The sequence below is a fragment of the Leuciscus leuciscus genome (assembly GCF_965113295.1).
Source record: "Leuciscus leuciscus genome assembly, chromosome: 20".
NCBI lineage: Eukaryota > Metazoa > Chordata > Actinopteri > Cypriniformes > Leuciscidae > Leuciscus > Leuciscus leuciscus.
Genome location: NC_138744.1, coordinates 38366076 through 38386075, shown reverse-complemented (window position 1 = coordinate 38386075; position 20000 = coordinate 38366076). Strand labels below are relative to the sequence as shown.

The window sequence follows — 20000 nt, the reverse complement described above, 5'->3', positions numbered from 1 at the left end:
CTTTAGATGGAATATACAAATGTTTTCATGTGTTTTCTTTGCTACATCAGGCTTTTATGACTCATATGACTCATTTTATTCAGAGCAAAAATGTGCAGTTTGATGCAGATGCTGATTCTGACGCTTATAATGTAAATTGTTTAAAATAAAATGATCATATTTGATATTGAATTTTATAATAATAAGTAATGATAATCAAGTAAAGCTGCTTCAGTCCAGCTGAAATATTACTAACAATATCAAAGTTATTCTTGCGTTTCCTTGATAAAATCAGAGCAGATTTGACACAGAAAGACTCGTGAAGCTCGAGCTGAAGGAGGACGCTCGTACAATTACACTAAAAGACTTTTACTTGATAAAAGAGTGAAAACGATCAATCAGAGACTGCAGGAGATTGACAGGTTTATCAGATCATTTAGAGCCTCACAGGGATAAAGATGTCAATGAAACGAGTGTGTGTGTGTGTGTGTGTGTGTGTGTGTGTGTGTGTGTGTGTGTGTGTGTGTGTGTGTGTGTGTGTGTTGACCTGCAGTACTCTGGCTGTGACGCGCATCACGGCTGAAGACGAGGCCATTTATCAGTGTATCGCGGAGAACAGTGCAGGAACCAACCAGGCCAGCGCTCGCCTCGCCGTTTCCCAGTCCACCCAGTTCCCAGAAGCCCCTCAGGACCTGACGGCCACACCACTGTCCACCAGTTCCCTACGGATCCGCTGGCAGCAGCCAGAGCCACACGTCAGCGATGGCATCATCGGATACGTGCTGCATATACGCAAACTGGGCGGTGAGAAGAGAAACCAACCGAAAGCTGTGTTTATCAGACGGTTGAGGATCTAAACTGATGAATGATGCGTGTGTGTTTTCAGAGCCGGACAGCAGTGAGCTTCAGGAAGCCGTGAGCAAAGACACGTTTCAGCACGACTTCACTAACCTGGAAGCCTCCACCACCTTCTCTATCTACGTCAAAGCGTATTCGCCGCTGGGAGCCAGTCAGCAGTCGAGAAGCGTCATCGCCACCACACACGGGGCCGGTAAGAGTTTACACACATAAACACACACATGACTGACAGATGATTCAACGCCAGTGAGTGTATGCATGCATGCGCGAGTGAGTGAGTGAGTGTATGCATGCGCGAGTGAGTGAGTATATGCATACGCGAGGGGGTGAGTGTATGCGCGAGTGAGTGATTGAGTGTATGCATGCATGCGCGAGTGAGTGAGTGAGTATATGCATACGCGAGGGGGTGAGTGTATGCGCGAGTGAGTGATTGAGTGTATGCATGCGCGAGTGAGTGAGTGAGTGAGTGAGTGTATGCATGCGCGAGTGAGTGAGTGAGTGTATGCATGTGCGAGTGAGTGAGTGAGTGAGTGTATGCATGCGCGAGTGAGTGAGTGAGTGTATGCATGTGCGAGTGAGTGAGTGTATGCATACGCGAGTGAGTGAGTGAGTGAGTGAGTGTATGCATGTGCGAGTGAGTGAGTGAGTGTATGCATGCGCGAGTGAGTGAGTGAGTGTATGCATGTGCGAGTGAGTGAGTGAGTGAGTGTATGCATACGCGAGTGAGTGAGTGAGTGCATGCATGCGTGAGTGAGTGTATGCGTGAGTGAGTGAGTGAGTGTATGCATGCGTGAGTGAGTGAGTGTGAGTGAATGAGTGTATGCATGCGTTAGTGAGTGAGTGTGCGAGTGAGTGTGCGAGTGAGTGTGAGAGTGAGTGTGAGAGTGAGTGAGTGTATGCATGCGTGAGTGAGTATGCATGCATGAGTGAGTGAGTGTGAGAGTGAGTGAGTGTGAGAGTGAGTGTATGCATGCGTGAGTGAGTGAGTGTGAGAGTGAGTGAGTGTGAGAGTGAGTGAGTGAGTGTATGCATGCATGCGTGAGTGAGTGAGTGAGTGAATGAGTGAGTGAGTGAGTGTGTGCATGCTTGAGTGAGTGAGTGAGTGAGTGAGTGTATGCATGTGCGAGTGAGTGAGTGAGTGAGTGTGTGCATGCTTGAGTGAGTGAGTGAGTGAGTGAGTGAGTGAGTGAGTGAGTGAGTGAGTGAGTGAGTGAGTGAGTGAGTGTATGCATGTGCGAGTGAGTGAGTGAGTGCATGCATGCGTGAGTGAGTGTATGCGTGAGTGAGTGAGTGAGTGTATGCATGCGTGAGTGAGTGAGTGTGAGTGAATGAGTGTATGCATGCGTTAGTGAGTGAGTGTGCGAGTGAGTGTGAGAGTGAGTGAGTGTATGTATGCGTGAGTGAGTGTATGCATGCATGAGTGAGTGAGTGAGTGAGTGTGAGAGTGAGTGAGTGTGAGAGTGAGTGTATGCATGCGTGAGTGGGTGAGTGAGTGAGTGAGTGTGAGAGTGAGTGAGTGTGAGAGTGAGTGAGTGTGAGAGTGAGTGAGTGTGAGAGTGAGTGAGTGTGAGAGTGAGTGAGTGAGTGAGTGAGTGTATGCATGCGTGAGTGAGTGAGTGAGTGAGTGAGTGAGTGTGTGTGTGCATGCTTGAGTGAGTGAGTGAGTGAGTGAGTGAGTGAGTGAGTGAGTGAGTGAGTGAGTGAGTGTATGCATGCGTGAGTGAGTGTATGCGTTCTGTGAACTGTGTTGGGCGACATAGGGCCTTCAAGTCAGAAAACAAAAGAACCGCTGTACTATAGTATTTACTCAGTTTATCCTGCTACTTGTCCAAAGCACTATGGTAATACTTGTTCTGCACACTTACTAATCACATGCACTAATTCTGTTAACTCTGTCTCTCAGTTCCCACAATGCCGAGTTTCTTCACAAAGGTTCTGAACAGCACAGCGATGCAGGTGTTCTGGGATCTGCCTGTTAAAGCAGGTCGTGTGGAGGGATATAAACTGTCTCATCGAATGCTGCCGCAACAAGAGTTTGGACATGAGGAGCGTTTTCCTGCACAGATAAACACACACACCATCTCTAACCTGGGTCAGTGCACACACTCACTCATGCATACACACACTCACGCATGCATTCACACACTCACGCATGCATACACACACTGACGCATGCGTACACACACTGTTGCATGCATACACACACTCACGCATGCATGCACACACACACGCATACACACACACACTGACGCATGCATACACACACTCACGCATACACACACACACACTCACGCATGCATACATACATACACGCACGCACACACTCAAGCATGCATAATCACTCACGCACACACTCAAGCATGCATACACACACTGATGTATGCATACGCGCACACACGCACTCATGCATGCACACGCATACGCACACTCTCGCATGCATGCACACACACACACACTCACTCACACATGCATACACACTCACACACTCACGCATTCACTCACACATTCACACACACATACGCACACACTCACGCATTCACACACACTCACGCATGCACAAGAGCAGCAGTGTCTCACCATCAGTGTGTGTTTGTGTGTTGCAGAAGCCGCAGCTGTGTATGAGATCCAGCTCATTGCCTTTAATGGGAATGGTGACAGCATCGTCAACAAGCGACTCGTCTCATTGACTGAGGCTGAAAAGAGCGGGAAAGATGCAGCAGGTGATGCTTCATATTCAGGGTTTGAAATTAACATGTAAAATATGGGTAAAAAAAATCATGTAAATGATTCATCCACAAACAATGAAAGTGACTTAATTCAGAATTGGATTACATACTGGATATTTGCATTTTAAATATTTTAAATGTAAGCTGTGACTGATCATCTGGTAATTTCTGATGTATTACCTTTGGCTAGTAGAAGTTCTGAAGTGTAAATCTTAACCTCTTGCAGTGTAACGTCAAACACACTAGATGGAGGCAGAGCGTCAGTGTGCACATGTTCAGTCGCTCACAGTCAGTGTCTATGGAATGCCAAAGATGACAATAATAATAATAACAATAATAAATAAATAAATAAATACATACATACATACATAAATATATGAATAAAATACATAAATAATAAATATACAATGAAATGTAAAAAAAAAAAAAATATATATATATGAGTATTTATATACTTTTATTTTTGTATTTATGTATAATTGTATTTTTTCCACATTTATTTTTTCATTTGACGTATTTATTTTCACATTTATTTATGTATATATGTATTTATGTCTACATTTATTTATTTATTTGTATATTTATTTATTTATTATTATGTAAGCTTTGGCATTCCATAAGTGTCATGCTCATCAGTGCACTTCCCTTCAGAACTACAGGAGATATGTGCACCGCTCATACTGTTTCTGCATACTTTTATGAAATCTTCCTGTAATTAAAACCAGACGATCTACTGCATTTTCATTATAGAAAAACATTGTAGAGAAAAAAAAATATATACTCTTAGCATTATAGTTAAAGGTATAGCGGAGGATGTTTTACTTCCTGGTGGGTAACCTATACTATTGGTCCTCCTAATTGTCAATCATTCTGGTGAATCAATCAATCAGGGCGGGTCTTATCTAAAATTTGGAAAGATCCTCCGCTATACCTTTAATAAACTAGCATTTTAAAAATAATCATGATCTAGTAGATAAAATAGCATTTTTGAATAAGAAATACTGCTTTTGAAACAATATGTTTTGTGAAATAAACTTGTTCACCCACAACAGAACACACTGTAAACTGACTACTGTACTCCCACAATGCAAAGCGCTTGACTCGACCTTTCATTTCTAGTGCGAGTGTTTGACCAAACTGAGACATTTTTCAACTGTCAAGATGACTGAACGCCACTCGCTAAAGGAAATCTGCGACATAATGCAGCCATTGATGTTACGTACTTGTGTTTTTGAAATGTTTATAATTTTGCATGCTATTTTTATAAAAGTGTAGCCGGCAGATGATGTGTACTGTACAGCTGAAGGGGTGTGTGTGTCTGTGTTGTCAGCAGGACAGAGTCTATGTAACTGTCGTCAGGATAGCGAGAGCTCCATGACAGGACTCGTGATCGGGATCCACATCAGCATGGCCTGCATTATATTCTGCGCTCTCTTCCTGATGTTCGGATACCGGCACAGGTGCGTCCGGCTCTTATCCCATCACACACTCACAACCAGTGTTGGGGGAAACTCATTACAAGTAACTTGAGTTACGTAATCAGATTACTTTTTCAAGTAACTAGTAAAGTAACACATTACTTTTTCAATTTACAACAAAATACCTGTTACATTTTCAAATAAGTAACGCTAGTTACTTTTTCACATTTATTGGCTGACAGTTCTCCTCTCTCCTGTTCATATGAACATGCATTTACTCGTCTCACTTGCATGAAAACATACAGTATTCCTCAAAATGAATAAAAACAGTAAAATGCAATCTCAGAATTTTCCGCAAAACTTTTATAATTGACTATATATTAAATTACACAAATGAAGACTTCAGGTGCAAAAGCCTCCAAGTCCGTCTAACGTTTTTCTATAATATTAACATTTTCATCAGGCTCCTACGTATAGGTTTCTACCTAAGTACCGACATTTCTGAATGGGCTGAGGCTGGGATTTAGTGAGTTTGATGTGAAAGTATTTGATGAACGTATACTATGTGCGGAGAGCATTCACTCAATATTATTATCTCATTTTTGACATTGGTGGCTTTTAGAGGCTTTTGAGGTCTTCAAATATACTTTATGTATTTAATCTCACTTTATTAACCAATGTCTTTGCTGCTGACCTTCAATGATATAATTCAACCATACTAATAAGCAAAAATTACTTTAGATTAGATTAGATTCTTTAATCCAGAACAGCAGCAGCTGAAATGTTTGTTTGAGTGGCGCCCTCTACTGTACAATACTGTACTGTACTCTACCTCTACTGTACTCTACTGTACAATACTGGACTGTACTCTACTCTACAATACTGTACTCTACTGTACTCCAATGTACTGTTCTCTACCTCTACTGTACTGTACACTGCTGTACTGTACACAACTGTACTCTACCTCTACTGTACAGGAGTAAACATGCATTTCCTTCAGGCTGAGGATTAGATTATTAAGATTATTCACTTCACTTTTGGTGTGAAAGGGCCTTAACATTTGCCAAAAATATAACTTTTTTTGTTTTGTTATTAAAAACAAACAAGCAAGCCCAGCCCAGGTGAGAAAAAGTAACGCAAAAGTAATGTAACGCATTACTTTTCATAATAAGTAACACAATTAGTTACTTTTTTGGGGAGTAACGCAATATTGTAATGCATTACTTTTAAAAGTTACTTTCCGCAACGCTGCACACAGCTGAGATTTTCTGCCAGTGTTCTGACTCTGTGTTTATTACTGTGAGCAGCTTCACTGTAATAAACAGGAGAATAACTGAATCACTGATGAAACTTCCATCAAATATGATACAGACTTAGAGTCAGGAGTGAAGCAGCTCTACAGAAGAAGAGAGAGTCACTATTCAGATCAAGTTCTGTTCTCTGATAGTGTCAGTGCAGTCAGATCAATAATGTCACTGAATATGAAGTGTCTCTTAAACTCTGTTGTGTTTGAGATGTTCTGGTTAATGAGTGCTGGCTGTGTGTGTGTGTGTGTGTGTGTGTGTGTGTGTGTGTGTGTGTGTGTGTGTGTGTGTGTAGTTTCTTCTGTCAGAAAGGTTCTCCGGGTAACTGGAGTCTGTCAGGAGGTCAAGCCGCTGCTAAAGACGCCACCATCCGCACGACTGACGCAATTGAGCTCATGCCACAGGTAAACACATCACAATAATCAACACCAGGTTATGGAGATTAATTACAGCATGGGTGTGTACAGTAAATGACACATATGACAGACTTCTGTTGTTCTTATATAAAGCTAGTGACTACACAAATTGTTTACAGTTATTCATTCAGCAGATCCAAAGCCCCGCACAAATGACAACCTAAACTAACAAACCTAAGCTGAAAGAATAGTTTTATTATAGAATAAAAACATTTAAGAATAAATCACACACACACTCATATGTCATTAAATCTCATATGTAATGAACTCTGGTGTTCCTCAGGCTGGTGTAGAGCGTCAGGCAGCGGTTCCTCAGTGTCGGGTGATGATCGAACCACAACCTCTCAGCCCGGCAGACACTGGCATTAGCACTGGCACCGGAACCAGCACTGGAACTGGAACCAGCTCTGTAACTGGCACTGGCACCAGAACTGGAACTGGAACCAGCACTGGAACTGGAACCAGTACTGTAACTGGCACTGGCACCAGAACTGGAACTGGAACCAGTACAGTAACTGGCACTGGCACCAGAACTGGTACCGGAATTGGCACTGGAACAGGCACTGGCATTGGCATTGGTACTGGAACTGGCACTGGCATCGGAACTGGTACCGGAACCAGTACTGGCACTGGCACCGGATGAAGTACCACCCCCCCACCCCCTTCAGCTGCACATTGACCGAGTCTCTCTCACCAAAGCCTTACACAACTGAACTCAGTCACACACAACATCCGTTTAGTGCCTCTGATGACGAACGACACACAGCATCTGTTCCAAACCCTAGTGAGCTTCATAGGCAGCATCATGACCATCATAACCATCATAAGAGACCGATTAGGAGTTAGACATCCATCTTTTATAGGCATCTTTCACTATATTTTCATTTATAATCCACACTCCCTCGACTTTGTGCTTTCTAGGACTGCAGTAGAGAAATATGAAGATTGTGGGTTTGATTCCCAGGGAATGCATGAACTGATATAGCTTGAATGCAGTGGATAAATGAATGTAAAGGAAACACACACACACACGTGACGCTGCTTTATAATCCTGTAAACGAGGTGCTTTAATGACAGCTCATGATGTTCAGTATGGGATTGGAACAGAACTGTCTGTCGACTTAAACCACATCAGAGCTCCATTTAAACTCTCATTCCAAATATTAGGAAGAGGAAACAAATCTCAAACTTCATTAATGTCACTAACGTGACGCGTCTACTAGAATAACAAATTGAACTTTATCCTGTTAAACCAAAAATGCGTGTTCTGTGTGACTGAACAGATGAATAGTTAGTGTGTGGATGTAATGAGTGTGTGTGTCGTGTGATTGCTCATTAATTATTCGCCGCATTAGCCTGTGTGCAGCTGAAGACTCCACCCACTCCCCTAAGCCCCTCCCACTCCATCCAAAGAGCCTGGGAAAACAGCCTACCTCAAACACTGGCGTCTTCAAACGGGTCCTCCTCGGGCCCGAGCCGATGCCAGTGAGAGTTTGACCTCTGCCGGAACTGTTGATGTTTTACGAGACTCTTTCTCAGATTTGTGTGTTGAAGCGGCAGAAGAAGCTTCTGTGAAAGTTGAGGGACGTCCAAAGATCTTCTGCTTCTCTTTCCTTTCTTCACAGTGATCCACAAACACTGTTTCCTCTCAGTCGTGTTGGTCTGAGCATTGAAGCCCGTTTCCGACACACATGAAAAAACAGTCATGCTTTGGTAAATCATAATTATGACATAAAAAGGCAAAATTTTGAGATAAGTAAAAATATTACATACTAACTCATAAATATGAGATTAAAATTTTTTAATTGAGATTAAAAAGCAACCTTTTTCTCACAGTTTCAAGTTTTTACATTATAATTGACTTACTGTCAAAAGTTTGACTTCTCATAATTTAGTATGTAATAATTCCAACTTTTAATACAATTCAATGAACATACTAAGTCATTATGTTCTTTTTATGCCATAGTTTTTGTCAGAATCAAAATTGGTATATGACATAACTTTTTATCTCGTAATTCCAAAATGTAGTAGTCATAATTATGAGCTAAAAAGTCATAATTATGAGATAAAGCTTTTATTTCATAATTAGTGTCTCATAATTTTGACATCTCATAATTCTGGGTTTTTTATCTCACAATTATGTTTTAGTGTCATAATTTTGAATGATCTCATAATTCAGATTTTTTAAAATATCAATTATGATGTAGTGTCATAAATTCTACTTTTTATCTCATAATTATGAGATAAAGTTTTTTGCTTATAATTGACTTATTAGTATGTTATAGTTTTGACTTTTTATCTCATCATTATGACTGTCATAATTCTGTTTTTATCTCATAATTTTTACTTTTTATCTTATAATTATGAATTAGTATGTCATAATTTTGACTTTTTATCTTGAGATTTTATCTCATAATTATGACTAAGTATGTCATAATTTTGACTTTATCTTGAGATTTTATCTCATAATTATGACTGTCATAATTTTGACTTATGTCATAGTTTTGACTTTTTATCTCATAATTATTGACTTAAGTATATCATGATTTTTTATGCTTTTTAATGTCATAATTATAATATACCAAAGCATGACTTTTTGAAATGGGCTTCCATAACTGATGATGATTAAACCAGAAAACTGACCATTAACCAAAGCCAAACGCTCCAGACACTGACGTCACTCATTAGCTCAAGCTCAGAACATGATGATGATTACCTCAAAGACACAGATTCTATTCTAGAAATTATAACTAATAACGACTAGCAGATATCGAATATATTTTCATATGTTGAAACCAGAAAATAAGATCTGCTTCTATCTTTGTAATGTTGAAGCTGAACTTGCCAAATAACGGTTAGTGATCGTGTTTATGAGACCAAATACCTCGGTTCTTCCTCTAAAGCACATGAACAAACCCCAAACCAGCTTGATATGAGTGTGTGTGTGTGTGTGTGTGTGTGTGTGTGTGTGTGTGTTAACTAACACATGTGAACTGCTCTTCACTGTTCGATTAGTTGCCAAAATAACACATTCTAGATTCACATGAAAAGTCTTTAACCTTTAGGCCTCTGATTCTTGTTGTCTAGAACAAACGCAATGAAACCAAAATGTAAAAACTAAAATAAAGCAACAAGATTTGAAACCGAGGCCAAATTTAAGACGAAACTTCTGTTCTCTTGTAGAACTTTCCTTTGATTCATTTTCCCACGATGAAAAGTTCTTTTTCTGCTTGATTTGGGAAAAATTGCCAAAATAGATGTACGATTGTTCTTTAATGTTATTCTTATATTCATATTGTCGCTGTTCTTTTGATTACATTAAGTCTTTTTTAAATTTGATTTCTTCTCTCTTTATGTAGAATTAAAAAGAAAATGTTAGAAATTTGAGAGTTAAAAGCGAGTAGATTGTTGATTGCAAAGAAAAATTCCTAATTTTTATAAGGATCACCAGCGTGAAAATACATTTACAGCCATTCCAGATGTGATTTTTACGGAAGCTCGTTTCCCCATGGAATAAAAAAAAGAAAAAGCGAATTGCGACTAATTCTGAATATTTTTTGCAATTGTGAATTATAAACTCAGAATTGCCAGAAAAAAGGTCCGAATTGTGACATAAAAAGTTGCAATTAGCTTTTTTTTCTATGATTATTCCCTGCCGGAAATGAGCTTCCATAGATTTAAGCGTTATTGTTAAAGAAAAGGCCTGAGACTCTGAAATGTCGTTGGTCGATCTCTGTTTGCTGCTTTAGGATCTAATGAACCCTTATATATTCTGGATGTTGAAATGTTTATATGTGATGGATTGCTCAACATGTCTGAGGTTTAGGATAAATTGTTTAGACGAGTAGATGCTGATTTTGAATGCTTGTACCAATGAGAGAAGTGATGCTTTAACCTCCCGGATTGTTCTTTTCCCTTCGGCTGTTTGTCAGAACCGAACGCTCCTGTAGCTTTAACCTGTTGTGACTCTGAAACTCACGAGTCGACTGCAAGAAAACCCGTCAGATCTAATACTGTACGGCACAGAAGTCATCGTGAGTTTCTCAGCTGACGTCTCTTCTGTTTCTCTTCCTTCAGTCGGTTGTAATGAACCTCTTTGCCAAATAAAACAGCGTTAAGTAGAACGTTATGTTACGTGTTTCATTATTTCTGTTCAGAATTGCATGCGATTTATTATTTGCACTATTTCTCCAGTATTAATTCTGAGTAAAGTTGTATCCCACAATCCAAATGCACATGACCTTCTATTTCTAATAGACAACTGAACCAGAAGTAATATAAACCACAATCTCTTTAACTCGTAGCCTATTGATATTCTGAGCTCACCAAATTAAATATTTGATTTCTAACTTTGTGTATGAGACGGACAAAAATCATTATTAATTGAAAATTCCCTCAAATCTCCCTTGTTTCCGCATTTTAAAACCATTGTGTGAAAGGGATGAATGAGGAAGACCACAATAAAGTGAATTTCAATAGTCTAGTCGTGAAATCCTGAAAATACATAAATGTTTTAAGTTTAGAAATAATTTGCAATTGATAAAAACTATTCTTAACAACAACATTTATTTAAAGTCCCCCTGTAGTCAATAGTTTTATCCCTTAAAACTCATCTTTGATCAGAAAAATGACATATTTAAGCATTTTTTCCTTTAAGCAAAATTTCTTCATGGCTTAAAATATCTCAGAAACACCAGCGATTTCAAACTGTGTTTTTGAGACTGTCTTTGGTTCACTGCAGTTTTAAGGAGGAAATACTCAGCAATGGTGTCGACTTATGAATTTACACATGGTTTGTCTTAAAGCATATTAAAAACACCACATAGACATATAAAGTTTAAACAACATTAAAAGCTGGATTTTCACCACAGGGGGACTTTAAGTCCACCAAGAATTCTTACCTGAGATGAAATTGAAGGGAAATTATTACCGAGCTCATTGACATCACCTCTTAATTTCAGGGAGACAAAGAAAAATTGAAAATTCCTAATAATACTCCCAAGCAGAAGCATATACAAGTTAAAAAGAAGCGGGCCCACTATAGAACCCTGAGGTACCCCACTAATAATAGGAGCTGAGAATGAAGAAAACATACCAAAGCTAGAGTGGGAGCTATTCAGACTGACCTCTACTGATGACTGGTGTGCTGGAGATCTCATGAACAGGTTAGAAAATGGCTAGAGAAGATTGTTAGAGAAGGTTTTTTTTTATATTTTTTTTTTATATAAAACCACATTGGGTATTAATTATGACTTTTTTTATCTAATAATTCTTATTATTTAATTTAATTTAAAAATACATTTTATTATATCATAATTATGAATTAGTGTCATAATTTCTAATTTTTAGCTCATAATTATGAATATGTAAATTTTGACCTCAAAATTCGGATTTTTTATATCATAATTATGAATGTCATAATTCTGTAGAGCTCATGTTCGCTTCACAAATTTGATCTCATAATTTCAGCTCTTTCTCTCATAATTATGTATTAGCATGTCATCATTTTTACTCATAATTCAGATTTTTTATATCATAATTATGAATTAGTGTCATAGTTTCACATTTTTATCTCATAATTATAAGATTAAACTTTTATCTCATAATTGACTTAGTATATCATAATTTTGACTTTTTTTCTCATAATTATGACTGTCATAATTCTGTAGAGCTCATGTTTGCTTCACAAATTTTATCTCATAATTTTGACTTTTTATCTCAATAATTATGAATTAGTATGTCATAATTTTGACTCCTCTCATAATTCAGATTTTTTTATATCATAATTATGAATTAGTGTCATTTCACATTTTGATCTCATAATTGAGATAAAGCTTTTATCTCATAATTATGACTTAGTATGTCATAATTTTGACTTTTTATGTCATAGTTTTGACTCTTTATCTCATAATTATGACTGCCATAATTCTGTAGAGCTCATGTTCACTCCACACTAAATATAGAAACTGCATCTGCTGACGGAGGGCAAAGATGTTCCTGCAGGCATTAGTTCTGAGAAGCTCCAGTGTTTCCGACAGCCTGTCACATCAGATAACCAGATTTACTGTCTTGTCATTTAAAATTGATTTTAAAATGTATTTATGATGCACAGTTCAGAAGATCTGTGTTTCTGTGGAGCTTAGCTCGCTGTCATTATTGGGGATTTTAGCAGATATTGAGTCTCTCAGGAACGTTCATTTCATGTTTTTATCCAGAATCAAACATAAAAGATCATTATATTTAGTATAAAGAAAATTAAGCCTGTTTTTTTAAAGACTTTTTTTCCATTGTTTTCATGAAAATTAAGCCCATAATACTAATTTCTGTAATACAACAAAAACTCATTCTCATTGTAATATGAAAAAATACATCATGTTGAATTTGCTGCACTGCCTTTAATTCATGTTTGTTTAATTGAAATCCTTCAAGGTTGATTGTGGAGGGGAGGCATCCAAATCACATAAGCTGGTAAATGGGGTTCCTCAGGGTTCAGTTCTTGGACCTTTCTTCTTCTCCATATACACTACCTTTCAACCAGATGATCCAACAATATCTGCACGAATCTCAAGCTGTCGGCATGGATGATTAGAACATTACCTACTCATCTTCCCAGCCACTCGGGTCAGTACAGCACCAGTTTACCGGTTGATAAGTTAATCAACGATAATTCCATCGAGTTCAGCCAGGAATCTTGTGATAATCCTTCATGATCAGCTGACCTTTAAAGATCACATTGCAAAGACAAACCATGCAGTTCTTCACTGCACAACATTAGGACGCTCAGACCTTTCCTAACAGAGCATGCTGATCATTTCTAGCATGGACTATTGCAATGCTCTTCTGGCTAGACTTCCAACATGTACAATTAAACCTCTACAAATGATCCAGAATGCAGTGGCACGTTACACACCTCTGTTTATCTCTCTGCACTCGCTTAAGGATACAAAGTCACTTTGGAAAAAAACATCTAGTAAAGGAATAAATGTAATGTGTCAATGGGAAGACTATAGAAGTGGAGCAAGCAGATGTGAACATGTGCAGGTCATCAGCATGACAAGGGGTAACAAATAAACATTAAAAAAGAAGAGGTCCCAGAACGGAGCCTTGAGGGACACCTTGAGAGTGAGTGGAGGATTTGAGGTTATGCACAGCAATGAAGAATCGCCTATCAGTGAGATAGGATGCAAACCAAGGAAGAGCACTACCATGATGCTTATAGACCAGAGAAAATGACGTGATGAGAATCAGATACAGTGCCAGAAGCTGCATAATGAGACAGGACAAGGCCATTAGGGATTTTTAGATCGGAAACCAGATTGATAGGGATCAAGAAGATCCTGGTGATGCACATTACATATGAGAATTTGAGCTGAAATGTCATGAAAATGCAATCTTAATATTCCTTAAAAACAAGAACCTCCGTTTTCCCTGTTAAATAAAACCTATGATTTCATAATTTTTTTATCTGGATAAGAAATTTGACCTTTGCACGTGTTTTTATGGTTTGAGTTCTGCAGTTCAGGCCAAAATGTCAGACAGAAAGTGATGAAAGAATAATTAAAGCAGCACCAGTGTGTCAGTGTCAGTGACCAGTGCGGTTCGACCCGTGGATGAGTCCGGTGTTCTGCCCGTGTTACCATGGAAATGGGTCTTCACTTGTCACATGACCTTGTCTCTGACTGCAGACCTCATGCATAATTCAGCACTTTAAATGGATCTAACTCCGAAAACTGCTTCACACTCAACTATCTATCTATCCATCCATCCACCCATCCATCCATCCAACATTCTCCGAGCCAATCACCTGATAGATAGATAGATAGATAGATGGATAGATGGATAGATGGAAGGATAGATGGATAGATGGATGGATAGATGGATGGATGATCCATCCATCTATCCTTCCATCTATCCATCTATCCATCTAACTTAGGGGAGTTAACAAAATCAACGGCAATTCCACCTTGATCCATGATGTTGACCTTGACTGAACATGAATAAACTTCCCAGGAGGCTTTGGATTATTCAGATCTGAAGAACTGCACTGGCTCTCTCAGGATCTCAGAAAGCTCTTAGTGTCAGTCCCTTTAACCATTCAATCCATCACACATGAGCATCACGCGTCTCTCAGGAACTCCACGCTAAACCTGTCCCTAAATCTGTTACCTTTAAGTCATAACTTTATGAGAAATTACACAGACAGATAGATGAATTCCTTCCTCAGTGTTTCTGTCTGGTTTTCCAGCACAAATATCGAAACATTCTTAAATCAAGACACATTTACTGGAGAAGAAAAATGACAAGGCATAAGAAATCTTTCTTTTAAAGAAATTTTAAGAAAAATCCACTTGTTTTCCCTTTGAATTCATTTTTATTTTTTTGACACCACTGACAGATATTTGTTCTTGTTTTTGGCATAAATGCATTATAATAATTGTGATCAAATTCTTATTAAATAAGACTTCTTATCAAGTAATGTTGCTTCTTCTCCAGTAAATGTATCTTGATTTAAGAATGTTTTGATATTTGAGCTGGAGAACAAGACAGAAACACTGAGAATGAGAGTCTGAGTGCCGTTTCTGCAAAGTGGATCTATAAGCCAGTCAAGATTTATATATTCTGAATAGAGTTTTACTGCAAACAATAATTCCAGTCACACTGTATGCAAACATACACAGATCAACAGTCTGAAGGTGTTCGACACGTTTCAGCACGTCCAGCTGACTCTTTAATAACAAACCCACGCTGTGAAATCTGTGAAGTTATTCTAACACTGCAAATCTGCTCTGAGCTCTTTTCATTACAGCTCTTTATGAAACATGCGGCGCTGAGTCAGAGTGTGAAGGCCGACGCGTTTGATATGAAGAGTGATAAACACACTCCATCGCAGTCGTTAGAGTCAACATTGATTTATTCTAAAGGTTTAATCAGTGCACATGAATTTATTTATAACTCATCCGTTTAAATTATATTAAGCCTTAAAGTTCTGCATAATTAAGGGCGTGGCCACTTGAGTGACAGGTGGATTGCCGCTGATGTCACTACTAGCCGTTTGTCTGCTGTGTGTTAACGTCACGTCACCTCAGCTAATCTTCCTCGCTGCACATTTTCGTTTATCCGGGAGTGACGCTGCCAAGATGGCGACCGCCGGCTCCGCCCACTTTCGGCTTCAAAAATGCTCTTCAGAAACACTACGGGTGACGTAGTGGAAAGATGTCAGTACACACCGTTTTTCAAGTTCAAATCCATCAACGTTAATCTACTAACTCTCCTGGACTGCTTTGTCGGACAAAAATGGCGGATTCGGTGGATGGTGAATTATGATTGGTCAGATCGCCTGTCAATCAAACTCCCTGCGAAGGCTAAATTCCCAACAGACAAAATCAAGCCCCTCCCACATTTGTTCTTGTTCCAGAAGCGTTTCACTCGGATATACGACACAATAGAGAAGGAAAGACCAGCGCAACTTCATTTTCAAGATATAGTTACGTGGGCTTGTGCGGGTCGGTCTCGTGTCGGGCCGAGAGCCGGTGGTCCAGAGAGCGTGGCGAGTGTGTGTGTGTGCGTGTGCGGCAGCAGCGGGCGAGGTCTGCGCGGAAGGAGGGTGTGTACAGGCCGTAGATCACCGGGTCGCAGCAGGTGTTCAGGTTCCCGAACACGAAGAGCAGGTGATGGATGGACTCGGGCGTGACCTTCAGCATCTCCGGCTGGAACCAGTACCAGATGCCCAGCAGGTAGTAGGGCGTCCAGCACACCACGAACGACACCACGATGATCACCGTCATCTTCAGCGTCTTCATCCTGGCCTTCGGGATCATGTCTGTGCCGCTGCGCCGGAGAGACTCTCCCGCTGAGGACACACACACACACACACACACACACACACACACATCAGAGATCAGAGCGGAGAGACTTGCCCGCTGAGGACACACACACACATCAGAGATCAAACTCATATTTCATGTGACAGGAATGAAAACGTTTGACTCTTTGAGTTCCATAAATATGACTTATGTCTATTTAGATTGAGTGTGAGAGTGAGTGAGTATATATATATATATGAAGAGTTCAGATGCAAAAACCTCTAAATGCCATCTGAAATTTCCTCCTAGAATGATCATTTTTATGAAGCTCGTATATTTAAGTTCAGTAATTTCACTTAAATGGCAATGAAAATTACCTATTAATTGCCATTTAAGTGAAATTATTGAAATTAAATATACGAGCTTGATAAAAATGATCATTCTAGAAGAAAATTTCAGATGGCATTTAGAGGTTTTTGCATCTGAACTCTTCATATATATATATATATATATATATATATATATATATATATATATTTATATATACAGTGGGGAGAACAAGTATTTGATACACTGCTGATTTTGCAGGTTTTCCCACTTACAAAGCATGTAGAAGTCTGTAATTTTTATCATAGGTACTCTTCAACTGTGAGTGACGGAATCTAAAACAAAAATCCAGAAAATCACATTGTATGATTTTTAAGTAATTAATTAGCATTTTATTGCATGACATAAGTATTTGATACATCAGAAAAGCAGAACTTAATATCTGGTACAGAAACCTTTGTTTGCAATGACAGAAATCATACGTTTCCTGTAGTTCTTGACCAGGTTTGCACACACTGCAGCAGGAATTGTGGCCCACTCCTCCATACAGACCTTCTCCAGATCCTTCAGGTTTCGGGCCTTTCACTGGGCAATACGGACTTTCAGCTCCCTCCAAAGATTTTCTATTGGGTTCAGGTCTGGAGACTGGCTAGGCCACTCCAGGACCTTGAGATGCTTCTTACGGAGCCACTCCTTAGTTGCCCTGGCTGTGTGTTTCGGGTCGTTGTCATGCTGGAAGACCCAGCCACGACCCATCTTCAATGCTCTTACTGAGGGAAGGAGGTTGTTGGCCAAGATCTCGCAATACATGGCCCCATCCATCCTCCCCTCAATACGGTGCAGTCGTCCTGTCCCCTTTGCAGAAAAGTATCCCCAAAGAATGATGTTTCCACCTCCATGCTTCACGGTTGGGATGGTGTTCTTGGGGTTGTACTCATCCTTCTTCTTCCTCCAAACACGACGAGTGGAGTTTAGACCAAAAAGCTCTATTTTTGTCTCATCAGACCACATGACCTTCTCCCATTCCTCCTCTGGATCATCCAGATGGTCATTGGCAAACTTCAGACGGGCCTGAACATGCGCTGGCTTGAGCAGGGGGACCTTGCGTGCGCTGCAGGATTTTAATCCATGACGGCGTAGTGTGTTACTAATGGTTTTCTTTGAGACTGTGGTCCCAGCTCTCTTCAGGTCATTGACCAGGTCCTGCCGTGTAGTTCTGGGCTGATCCCTCACCTACCTCATGATCATTGATGCCCCACGAGGTGAGATCTTGCATGGTGCCCCAGGCCGAGGGAGATTGACCGTCATCTTGAACTTCTTCCATTTTCTAATAATTGCGCCAGCAGTTGTTGCCTTCTCACCAAGCTGCTTGCCTATTGTCCTGTAGCCCATCCCAGCCTTGTGCAGGTCTACAATTTTATCCCTGATGTCCTTACACAGCTCTCTGGTCTTGGCAATTGTGGAGAGGTTGGAGTCTGTTTGATTGAGTGTGTGGACAGGTGTCTTTTATACAGGTAACGAGTTCAAACCGGTGCAGTTAATACAGGTAATGAGTGGAGAACAGGAGGGCTTCTTAAAGAAAAACTAACAGGTCTGTGTTACTGGTTGGTAGGTGATCAAATACTTATGTCATAAATAAAATGCAAATTAATTATTTAAAAATCATACAATGTGATTTTCTGGATTTTTGTTTTAGATTCCGTCTCTCACAGTTGAAGTGTACCTATGATAAAAATTGCAGACCTCTACATGCTTTGTAAGTAGGAAAACCTGCAAAATCGGCAGTGTATCAAATACTTGTTCTCCCCACTGTATATATATATATATATATACAGGGTGTGTGTGAAGCGTCTAGTGCAGTAGTGTAGCGGTGCTGGTAGTTAGTGCATGCTGCATGCCGCACTGTGCTCTCTGCTTGTTACTCTCTCGGATTGTTACTCTCTCGGCTTGTTACTCTCTTGGCTTGTTACTCTCTGGGCTTGTTACTCTCTCGGCTTGTTACTCTCTTTGCTTATCACTCTCTTGGATTGTTACTCTCTCGGCTTGTTACTCTCTCTGCTTGTTACTCTCGGCTTGTTACTCTCGGCTTGTTACTCTCGGCTTGTTACTCTCTCGGCTTGTTACTCTCTCTGCTTATTATTCTCGGCTTGTTACTCTCTTGGCTTGTTACTCTCGGCTGGTTACTCTCTGCTTGTTACTCTCCGCTTGTTACTCTCCGCTTGTTACTCTCTCTGCTTGTTACTATCTCGGCTTCTTACTCTCGGATTGTTACTCTCTTGGCTTGTTACTCTCTTGGCTTGTTACTCTGCTTGTTACTCTCGGCTGGTTACTCTCTGCTTGTTACTCTCGGCTTGTTATTCTCGGCTTGTTACTCTCGGCTTGTTACTCTCTCGGCTTGTTACTCTCAGCTTGTTACTCTCTCGGCTTATTACTCTCTCGGCTTATTACTCTCTCGGCTTGTTACTCATCTCGGCTTATTACTCTCTCGGCTTATTACTCTCTCGGCTTATTACTCTCTCGGCTTATTACTCTCTCGGCTTGTTACTCTCGGCTTGTTACTCTCGGCTTGTTACTCTCGGCTTGTTACTCTCGGCTTGTTACTCTCTCGGCTTATTACTCTCTCAGCTTGTTACTCTCTCGGCTTATTACTCTCTCGGCTTATTACTCTCTCGGCTTGTTACTCATCTCGGCTTGTTACTCTCTCGGCTTGTTACTCATCTCGGCTTGTTACTCTCTCGGCTTGTTACTCTCTGCTTACAGCTGTTGCCGCTGGCTAGTCCTCTTGATAGAGGGTGAAAAGAGGAGCAGAGTCCGTAAGCCTCCTCCTGCCAGTACAGAGCCTCTCCACCACCAAGACTCCTGTAGTACCTGTTCAGGGCCACACACGGACACTGGGTATCATAAGATCCCAGGCTAAACTACAGGGGATCTCGGATCAGCAGTGGGTCCCAGAGACACTGTGTGGACACGCCCTGGTGCCCGTCAACCACTGTCCCAGCTATGGGTAAATAGCCCCACTGCCTTGTGGTTAGTCTGTTGAGACAAGGCTAAGGGAGCACACCCTGACAGAAAAGCAATGCGCTGGAGGTGTGCAATACGCGGGCCTTAACAAAAGAAGAACCCGGCAGCCTCCTGCAGCCAAGATGGGGGACCGGTTGTCCTGTGACCA

General features: G+C 40.2%; 2 protein-coding genes across 2 annotated transcripts in view; one reads left to right on the top strand and one right to left on the bottom strand.

Moving 5' to 3' along the window:
• Positions 1-8523, top strand: part of LOC309483961 (immunoglobulin superfamily DCC subclass member 3) — a 16287-nt gene extending 7764 nt beyond the window's left edge. Inside the window, exons 8-14 of the mRNA XM_082150055.1 lie at positions 533-783; positions 866-1030; positions 2741-2929; positions 3441-3557; positions 4894-5023; positions 6581-6689; positions 6985-8523. Coding sequence (XP_082006181.1) covers positions 533-783; positions 866-1030; positions 2741-2929; positions 3441-3557; positions 4894-5023; positions 6581-6689; positions 6985-7344 — 1321 coding nt within the window. The 3' untranslated portion in view covers positions 7345-8523. The remainder of the gene's footprint in view (positions 1-532; positions 784-865; positions 1031-2740; positions 2930-3440; positions 3558-4893; positions 5024-6580; positions 6690-6984) is intronic.
• A 7264-nt stretch (positions 8524-15787) lies between these two features.
• Positions 15788-20000, bottom strand: part of gnrhr3 (gonadotropin releasing hormone receptor 3) — a 13562-nt gene continuing 9349 nt past the window's right edge. The window contains exon 4 of the mRNA XM_082150119.1: positions 15788-16551. Within this exon, the coding sequence (XP_082006245.1) occupies positions 16187-16551 (365 nt within the window). The 3' untranslated portion in view covers positions 15788-16186. The remainder of the gene's footprint in view (positions 16552-20000) is intronic.